A 10,063-nucleotide genomic window follows, 5' to 3' on the forward strand; every position below is an offset into this window, starting at 1 on the left:
CGGTCCAACGCACCGTGCCCGGTCCAAGGCACCGTGCCCGGTCCAAGGCACCGTGACCGGTCCAAGTCACCGTGACCGGTCCAAGTCACCGTGACCGGTCCAAGGCACCGTGCCCGGTCCAAGGCACCGTGGCCGGTCCAACGCACCGTGACCGGTCCAACGCACCGTGACCGGTCCAAGGCACCGTGGCCGGTCCAACGCCCCGTGACCGGTCCAAGGCACCGTGACCGGTCCAAGGCACCGTGGCCGGTCCAAGTCACCGTGACCGGTCCAAGGCACCGTGACCGGTCCAAGGCACCGTGACCGGTCCAAGGCACCGTGCCCGGTCCAAGGCCCCGTGGCCGGTCCAAGGCCCCGTGCCCGGTCCAAGGCACCGTGCCCGGTCCAAGGCACCGTGACCGGTCCAAGTCACCGTGACCGGTCCAAGGCACCGTGGCCGGTCCAAGGCCCCGTGGCCGGTCCAAGGCCCCGTGGCCGGTCCAAGGCCCCGTGCCCGGTCCAAGGCACCGTGCCCGGTCCAAGGCACCGTGCCCGGTCCAACGCACCGTGCCCGGTCCAAGGCACCGTGCCCGGTCCAACGCACCGTGCCCGGTCCAACGCACCGTGCCCGGTCCAAGGCACCGTGACCGGTCCAAGTCACCGTGACCGGTCCAAGGCACCGTGCCCGGTCCAAGGCACCGTGCCCGGTCCAAGTCACCGTGACCGGTCCAAGGCACCGTGCCCGGTCCAAGGCACCGTGGCCGGTCCAACGCACCGTGACCGGTCCAACGCACCGTGACCGGTCCAAGGCACCGTGGCCGGTCCAACGCCCCGTGACCGGTCCAAGGCACCGTGACCGGTCCAAGGCACCGTGGCCGGTCCAAGTCACCGTGACCGGTCCAAGGCACCGTGACCGGTCCAAGTCACCGTGCCCGGTCCAAGGCACCGTGACCGGTCCAAGGCACCGTGCCCGGTCCAAGGCACCGTGACCGGTCCAAGGCACCGTGGCCGGTCCAAGTCACCGTGGCCGGTCCAACGCCCCGTGCCCGGTCCAACGCACCGTGCCCGGTCCAATGCACCGTGACCGGTCCAAGGCACCGTGACCGGTCCAAGGCACCGTGCCCGGTCCAAGGCACCGTGGCCGGTCCAAGTCACCGTGACCGGTCCAAGGCACCGTGACCGGTCCAAGTCACCGTGCCCGGTCCAAGGCACCGTGCCCGGTCCAAGGCACCGTGACCGGTCCAAGGCACCGTGACCGGTCCAAGGCACCGTGGCCGGTCCAAGTCACCGTGACCGGTCCAAGGCACCGTGACCGGTCCAAGTCACCGTGGCCGGTCCAACGCCCCGTGCCCGGTCCAACGCACCGTGCCCGGTCCAATGCACCGTGACCGGTCCAAGGCACCGTGACCGGTCCAAGGCACCGTGCCCGGTCCAAGGCACCGTGGCCGGTCCAAGTCACCGTGACCGGTCCAAGGCACCGTGACCGGTCCAAGTCACCGTGCCCGGTCCAAGGCACCGTGCCCGGTCCAAGGCACCGTGACCGGTCCAAGGCACCGTGACCGGTCCAAGTCACCGTGCCCGGTCCAAGGCACCGTGCCCGGTCCAAGGCACCGTGACCGGTCCAAGGCACCGTGCCCGGTCCAAGGCACCGTGGCCGGTCCAACGCCCCGTGCCCGGTCCAAGGCACCGTGCCCGGTCCAAGGCACCGTGACCGGTCCAACGCCCCGTGCCCGGTCCAACGCACCGTGCCCGGTCCAAGGCACCGTGACCGGTCCAACGCCCCGTGCCCGGTCCAACGCCCCGTGACCGGTCCAAGGCACCGTGACCGGTCCAAGGCACCGTGCCCGGTCCAAGGCACCGTGGCCGGTCCAAGTCACCGTGACCGGTCCAAGGCACCGTGACCGGTCCAAGTCACCGTGCCCGGTCCAAGGCACCGTGCCCGGTCCAAGGCACCGTGACCGGTCCAAGGCACCGTGCCCGGTCCAAGGCACCGTGACCGGTCCAAGGCACCGTGGCCGGTCCAAGTCACCGTGGCCGGTCCAACGCCCCGTGCCCGGTCCAACGCACCGTGACCGGTCCAAGTCACCGTGACCGGTCCAAGTCACCGTGACCGGTCCAAGGCACCGTGCCCGGTCCAACGCACCGTGGCCGGTCCAATGCTTTAGGCTAAATCAGTCGAAGAAGTATGTGGAATATCTGTAACTATCAAACCGTACCTGTCTTTACTGTGGTTTCTGCTTCCAATGCTGGGAGAGCATCCTTATCAGAGGCCGAACCCTTATTATTACGCCCCGCTAATGTCCTCCTTTGTGATTGTGCTGTGATTGAGGCATGACTCGATGCAGATGGCGCTGGCAAACCTTTTGACTCGCGGGCCACAATCGGTTCTAAAATTTGACAGAGGGGCCGGACCAAGCCCAGATGGATGGGATATTTGTGTGAGCTAATATAAATGACACATGAAAGCTATTGCATTAAAGGATTTGGCCTTTTACAGGTAGCATTACAGGGAAAAGGTCAAATGAATGAGGTTTAATTATAATACAATTTTATTTAATGTAATATAATTTGGACAAGTTTGGCGGGCCGGATTAAAAAGACCAACGGGCCGCATATGGCCCCCGGGCCTAGGTTTGCCCATGCCTGCTCTATGGGGAGAAACCACGATTCTTACTCGTGTAGCTAGTAGCCCGTTTGAAGGTTCTACAGCTTTGATGTGCTACCATATCTGGAATTGCCTGATTGGCTCTTGCATGAGGCCGTTTGTCTCACCACACACGTCTTTGTGTTGCAGAGCTTTGCAGAGAACACCATGAACGAGCTGCTGGGTTGGTACGGCTATGACAAGGTCGAGCTGAGAGACTCGGACAACCTGGAGATTGGGGAGACGCCTCAGCACATCTCTGCTCTCAGAGGTACGGAGCTCATTTCTCTTCAGTTTGGCTTTTTTAAGTTAATGCCATTGGCTTGTTTGCATGCTCAAAGACGGTTCTATAGATCTACATGAGGTTTGGTGGGAAGTTTGGGCTTATCTCAGAGACAAACAACTTGGATGAAGACGAGGATACAGGATTCACTTGAGGAATAGCCAACCTGGACTTCTCTCCTCCACTCCATTGCCAGATTGGGCATTTCTCTCATTGTGAGTGACCATGCTTGGCAGATCCTTGATTTCCTATCAGAAGCCTGAGGGCGGCCATCATTCTTGATGCATTCCTTGTTGAAATTTGGATTTGGGTTGACTGTAATTAAAAAGGCCTGTTGGGCCATTGTGAGGGTATGTGCTCCAATAAGTGCCCCTCTAGTTCTTGATTTCTGCCTGGAGGCGACATCCTCCATTATCAACCTTGAAATCAGGCACTACATCAAAGTCTATGAACGTTAAACCTGCTTTATTCTACTCTTTGGCCACAAGCTACAAACACCACACCCCCGCCGAGCTCGCTTAGCCTGTCCCATCCCAGGACACGTCAGAGGACTATGAGCATTTACTCACAGCCTGGTATTACATTCATACACAAGCAGCTAGCTCCCCAGCTAGCTACCTGTCTGCTATTTTGAGTGGAGGCGTTCAATCAGTTCATTAGTTGATTTCCTGCTTGCTGCTCCTGAACAGCAGTGAGTGACACTCGCCATACATTTGTTCATTTAATCAAGCGCTAATGCAAGATATTATTTCACCTTCATTGTTGCTTATTTAGTCGTTTGTGCTCATTTAATTCTGCTCAATTTTCCCTGTCTAGAAAACATGTTGCCAAAAGTCCCAGCTGCCCCAGAGAGCGGTGAAGGCTCTCTGAATGGAGCCCACGGCTCCAGGAACGGAGTAGCAGAGCCCTCCACTTCCACAGCCAGCCTCAAGGAACCCATCATGGTGCCCATGAGCCCCCCACCTCTGATCAAGCCCCCAGCAGGTAGGGAGGCCACCTGTATGGGATTTCATTTGTGGACTTGAACCCAAATGCTCAACTCCAGAAGCAATGACTATTCAATAAAGTTTTAATGCGAAGTATCAACAGAAATGTCTCCACAGAGAAATATAATTATGACCGTGATAAAGAACAAAGCAACAAATCAAGAATGGCAAAGTATCAAAGAAGAATAAGCAGTTCGTCTTGTATGATGGTTCTCTGCTCCAACATACAAGACGAACTGGCCCAGGACAAAGGGAGACACGAACAAAGTACACGTGAGGTAGGGGACACAGGTGGAACCAATCGGGGCGGACTGACAATCACTCAAAGGCAAGAAGTCAAGGTCAGAGAGGAGAGAGGAGGGTTGAGCGGCAAAATAAAACAGGAAGTGGGGAAAACACAGACACAAGCAAAAACTAGACATGATGGCAGCTGACCTTACTCCAGATTACAACGCAACAGTTATCATTTTCTGTTGTGTCCAACTATAACCCCGCAGGGTTATACTTACAGGGAACTTGTGTTCCTCTGGTCGAAACACACAAATGGGTGAAGTCCAATCGACGTCATCCTCTGCTGATCTCTCGAAAGCAACAACTTCCCAATTCTCCTGACGTAGCAGGAAAGTAAAAGCGACGAATGAGCTCGCTACCTGCTCCTTCTTTTCTTCCACCTGCCCAAGTGTCAACAGAACCCAACAGAACCCATCGGCTCGCAGAGGACATGTCCCTGTCCCCTGGCCAGACCGAGGGCGTCCCGTCATCATCCCCGACGTCTGGAGGAGGAAGCGAGCTTCCTTGGCATCACCCAAGAGGAGTCCCCGCTGGCCCTGCCTAGGCGGGGAAACAGATGGCGTGGTCTCACTTAAAGCCCACTACCCAGCCCACATCCCCTCCAACTCGCCCCCCCCCCCCCCACCCTACCCTCACAAATATAATGAATTATTCATGTTCCCTGCAAAATTTGACAAAAGAGCTTTTGAGGTGCGGGTACGGAGGACGGCGGCGGCTGCATAATTACTGCCAGGTGCTTTCCTCTGGTTTAGAAGTGCTGGGGGGGTGGGGGGGGGGGTCGTTAGGAGGTGCCAGGATGAGGTGATGTCTAACAGAAGAGCTCTACCTCAAGACAGCGCTTTGTGTGGAGGATGTTGTAGTGATTTCATGTGACCTTCCATCGCTGTGCTACATCCAGTATTCTCTCCTCGTCAAGGGGAAACTCCGGCGTGTCTTTGCCTGTTGGACAGTGGACAGCCGTCCAGACACGTTCAGACAGCTGGAGAGACTAAAGCAGGGGTCGGGAACCTTTTTGGCTGAGAGGCATGAACACCAGATATTTTTAAATGTAATTCCGTGAGAGTCGTACAATGTTTAAAACTAAATACGAGTAAATGTGTGCATTTCATGTAACAACACTTTTAAAGTACATGCATGTTTTGAGGGCAGGAGTCAAACCGACTATTTTAAATGCCAATCCCATTTTGAGTTGTTTAACCCTGTCTTCTACCCTGAGCCATTTTAGGCTAGCAAAATGTCCAGGAAGAAGGTGGGTCATGGGCCCCAGATTGAGGAGTAGCCGAATCAGTTTGTTTTGGGAGGTTTGGAGCCTGGTTTTCAGGGACATTTTGATGTTGGAGTACCAGGAGGTGCTAGCATAGTCAAAGAGGGGCTGAACGAGGGCTCCAGCAAGCGTCCGGAGACAAAAGGAGACATTCTGCCCAAAAATCTTGTTCTCTGATTGACTTTTTTGATCACCTTAGTTGCCATACTATCACCAGACAGGTATTTGTCAAGAACACAGCCCAAATAGGTAATCTCTTCTTTGCTGGAGTTACTGTATTATCGACTGTGACCTTGAAATCATGGTTTTCCGTGTTTCGCTCTCCAGCGAGAAACGTTAGAACTCACCTCCGTTTCCTGGGTTTTAACAGTACAAAACGTCCTGAAGGTGCTGCTCTGGTTAGCATACCAGCATACGTGCTAGCGCCGTTTTTCAGAATCAGAATCAGTTTATTGTCAGTGAGGTTTCACTGACTAGGAATGTTTCTCGGTGAAGTCGTGCTACATGTAACAGTAATGACAAAATACAAAAAATATACAAGTACAGACACATCACAAAACAGCAGCAGCAGGAGTGGATACACAGATGTGTACTAGCAGCAGTAAAACTAGTGTAATCACGCAGTGCAAATGGAACAGTGCAAGTTATCGGTTATGAAATGTTCAGGAGTCTGGGACAGAATTATTAAGTGTTCATTAGTCTTACGGCTGAGGGGAAGAAGCTGTTCTTGTGGCGGGAGGTTCTGGTCCGGATGGACCGTAGCCTCCTGCCTGAGGGGAGAGGGTCAAAGAGTCCATGTCCAGGGTGAGAAGGGATCCGACCTGCACGCCTCCGAGTCCTGGAGACATACAGGTCCTGGAGCGATGGCAGCTTGCAGCCGATCACCTTCTCCGCAGCACGTACAATGCGCTGCACTCTGTGTCTGTCCCTGGTGGTGGCGCCAGCGTACCACACGGTGATGGAGGAGGTGAGGACGGACTCCACAATGGAGGTGTAGAACTGCACCAACATCTGGGTCGGCAGCTTGAGTTTCCTCAGCTGCCGCAGGAAGTACATCCTCTGCTGAGCCTTCTTGATGAGGGAGCTGATGGTCGGCTCCCACTTGAGGTCCCGGGTGATGGTGGTGCCCAGGAAGCGGAAAGAGTCCACGATGGAGATGGGGGTAGGGGAGTCTGTGAGGGCGAGGGGGGACGGTGGGGCTGTGACTTTCCTGAAGTCGACAATCATCTCCACTGTTTTCTGGCTGTTCAGCTCCAGCTTGTTGCTGCTACACCAGGACACCAGCCGGTCCACCTCCCTCCTGTAGGACGACTCATCACCGTCCCAGATGAGCCCGATGAGGGTGGTGTCGTCCGCAAACTTAATCAGTTTGACGGACTGATGGCTGGAGGTGCAGCAGTTGGTGCACAGGGAGAAGAGCCAGGGGGAAAGTACACAGCCCTGGGGGGATCCGGTGCTGATGGTCCCAGTATCTGAGACCGTAGACCCCAGCCGCACATGCTGCCAGCGATGTGTGAGATCAGTGTGATGTGTTTATGAACTGATCACTATTGAAGGGACGTAATGATCTCTTTGACTCGGGGCTCCTGAAACACTCACATCTTCAGTCATCGTCTTGCATCCACAGCACTCAGCAGGAAGCAGGAAGCAGGAAGCAGGAAACAGGCCTCCCTCATCCCTGCCTCTTCCGGTTCTGCTGCACTGACCCATGGCAGGCCTTCATTTAAACCCCACAACGGTTCTGTGGTTTGAGCCGTGACAGGACTTCTTTCCACGTACCTACACCTCCACTCTTCTGAAATCAGGCTCACTATGTTGTTGTCGTTAATGATTATGTTCTTGGAATGATCCTTGATGGTATGTTTGCCTGAATGTAGGAAACAATGTTTGTCCTTGTGAAGTTATCCCCAAGGTCACCTTCATTGCATGGTGGTTCTTCCTTCTAGATGGAGACGCATCCAGCGTGCAGATCATGTGCGCCTGGTGTCAGAAGGTCGGTGTCAAGCACTATTCCCTGAGCATGGGGAGCGAGCTGAAGAGCTTCTGCAGCGAGAAGTGCTTTGCTGCCTGCCGCAGAGCCTACTTTAAGAGAAACAAGGTAAGACTTACCTGTGGGGCGCGTCACCATGACATCTTTCAGCAGGAGACCCAGAGGACAGCAACAAACACGCATGAAACACAGGAATGTACCACAAAGATGCTTTAGGGAAATGTGTTGCCAGATTTAAAGGCGTTTCTTTGTCTCATGAATAAATTAACAGAGTTGTGTTGAGTTAGCATCCTCAGGAGTAAGCATGGATTAGCACAGATTAGCATAGAGGCACAGTGATCCTGGGGGCACAGCTAGCCTAGCGCTCTTCAAAGTTCAGAACTCTGTCTAAAAGCGCCTCAAATGTCCATTTGCCACGAACAATAATAGGAGGACAAAATGGACTTTTAATGCTTGGAAATATTTTTGTCATAGTATCAACGATTATTGCCCCGCATTTCTAACAAAGGTCTTGTTTAAAACGGCAACTTTAAAACAGTCACCATGACAACGGCCAGGCAGACAGAATGATTGTTGTCGTGAGCCCACCTGGTGCCTGGAGTTAAACCGTCTCTTTTCTGTCTTGTACCAAAGCTGGGATATGTAAGGAAGTACGCTGTGAGTATCATGTGTTTTACTTTTCTGCTTGTTTGTCCCAGAGATATCCATCTCAGCATAATCACTGTTTTAACCGGAGCAGGAACCAGCCAGAGGTGCCCCCCCCCCCCCCCCCCCCCCCCCCGTATGTCCCTTCATTTCAGTCAGTGATTTGTGTTCTGGAACTTTCTCCCAAAGCATGAGAATCAGCTACGCCTTGCGTCTGCGTACTGTTGCTCATACTATGTGTTTTTCATTTTCTTTTTAGTTATCATCATGCTTCGACACAGCGATAGAGCTTCACATCCGTTTTTTGAATCCCAGGGTTAGGGTTAGGATCAATGAATCAATGAAGAGAATGTTGGTAACGTTTAGACATTTAATAAACGATTCAGGTACAAGTTGGTGATGAAAATCAGCACTGAGAGACGGCCATGTTCCTTGTGGGTGTCCCAGGTCCGAACAAAGGACATGCATCGTGTCCCTCCTCTGAGGGCGGGACCTGAAACCTCTGTGGACCAGTAACAATGTGTAGTGTCTCTTATGTGACTTAATGTGATCAGTATAATCAATATAAAACTAAATGTTGTGTACTCCTATTGTTATGTCAGGATGTAACGATATTCCCTACAGCGAGTTCAGACGAGTGCGTGTGGGAAAGAGTTCCCGGCCTCTTTTCATGGTGGTTATGAGCTGTATCTAACTCCATGCTGCCTTTATGCTAAAGCTAACCGTGGTCATTTACTCACCATTATTACCTGACCTTATGGCAGCTTGAATATTCCTCTCCAGCAGGGGTCAGCAACCTGAGACACGCGAGCCACGGCTGGCACACGAGGGCATTTAGGAGGCAGAAATATTGCATTTTATTATATTTAACACGTCACAAGAAATGGAGCACACTAAATGTTCTTAAATACTAATTGTGGCGACGCCTCACGGGACAAGCCAAAAGTACAGTAGTAGTAGTAGTAGTAGTAACTCTTTAATACGTAGTATAAATTATTACGCTGCGAGTGCACGTCCTCGATTCAGTGTGTCACTGTCAGGCTCCTGGGAGTTCAGATGGCTAGCTTAGCAGCGGTGTTAGCATGGCTAGTGAACCAGGTTACCGTCGTTCTTTCCAACATAGTTGGACAAGGGCGTCTGGATCTAGCTTTATGCTAGGATCTAGCTTTATGCTAGGATCTAACTTTATGCTAGGACCTAGCTTTATGCTAGGATCTAGCTTTATGCTAGGATCTAACTTTATGCTAGGATCTAGCTTTATGCTAGGATCTAACTTTATGCTAGGATCTAGCTTTATGCTAGGATCTAACTTTATGCTAGGACCTAGCTTTATGCTAGGATCTAGCTTTATGCTAGGATCTAACTTTATGCTAGGATCTAGCTTTATGCTAGGACCTAACTTTATGCTAGGATCTAGCTTTATGCTAGGGGGAGACAGACATCGGCGTTACTGCGTTACTGCAGATGCAGCGCCGATCCGTCATTCAGGATGCCCCCCGGACGCCTTCCTGGGAGGAGTTCAGGGCACGCCCCACCGGGAGGAGACCACGTACCAAGTAGTACCTTGCCTCATGTTTCACATGACAAAGCATGACAAGGTCAGGTAACCCTGACCCTCACCCAGACCCTCACCCTGACCCTGACTTTGACCCTGACCGTGACCCTGACCCACGAGAAAATAAAATAAAAAGCTTGTTTAGTTTTCTAAGAATTTATTCCGTTATATTGTGAGTTGAAAATAAAGAAACGTTTTGCCCACTGCTCCAATTCATCCTGATTGATTGTTGTACCAAATACATTTAAGTGTGTGTGTGCGTGAGTGTATGAGTGTGTGAGTGTGTCTGTGAGTGCAGGTGTGTGTGTGTGTGTGTGCCTGTGTGAGTGTCTGTGAGTGTAGGTGTGTGTGTGTGTGTGAGTGTGTCTGTGAGTGTAGGTGTGTGTGTGTGTGTGTCTGTGAGTGTCTGTGTAGGTGTGTGTGTGT

At 52.8% G+C, this 10,063-nt stretch overlaps 1 protein-coding gene across 1 annotated transcript in view; it reads left to right on the forward strand.

The window, feature by feature from the left end:
• Positions 1–10,063, forward strand: part of sobpa (sine oculis binding protein homolog (Drosophila) a) — a 65,112-nt gene that overhangs the window by 16,239 nt on the left and 38,810 nt on the right. Inside the window, 6 exon segments of the mRNA XM_068752352.1 lie at positions 2,774–2,894; positions 3,723–3,890; positions 4,573–4,643; positions 4,646–4,742; positions 7,394–7,545; positions 8,071–8,094. Of these exon segments, the coding sequence (XP_068608453.1) occupies positions 2,774–2,894; positions 3,723–3,890; positions 4,573–4,643; positions 4,646–4,742; positions 7,394–7,545; positions 8,071–8,094 (633 nt within the window).

Source organism: Brachionichthys hirsutus, chromosome 18 (genome assembly GCF_040956055.1).
Source record: "Brachionichthys hirsutus isolate HB-005 chromosome 18, CSIRO-AGI_Bhir_v1, whole genome shotgun sequence".
NCBI classification, from domain to species: domain Eukaryota; kingdom Metazoa; phylum Chordata; class Actinopteri; order Lophiiformes; family Brachionichthyidae; genus Brachionichthys; species Brachionichthys hirsutus.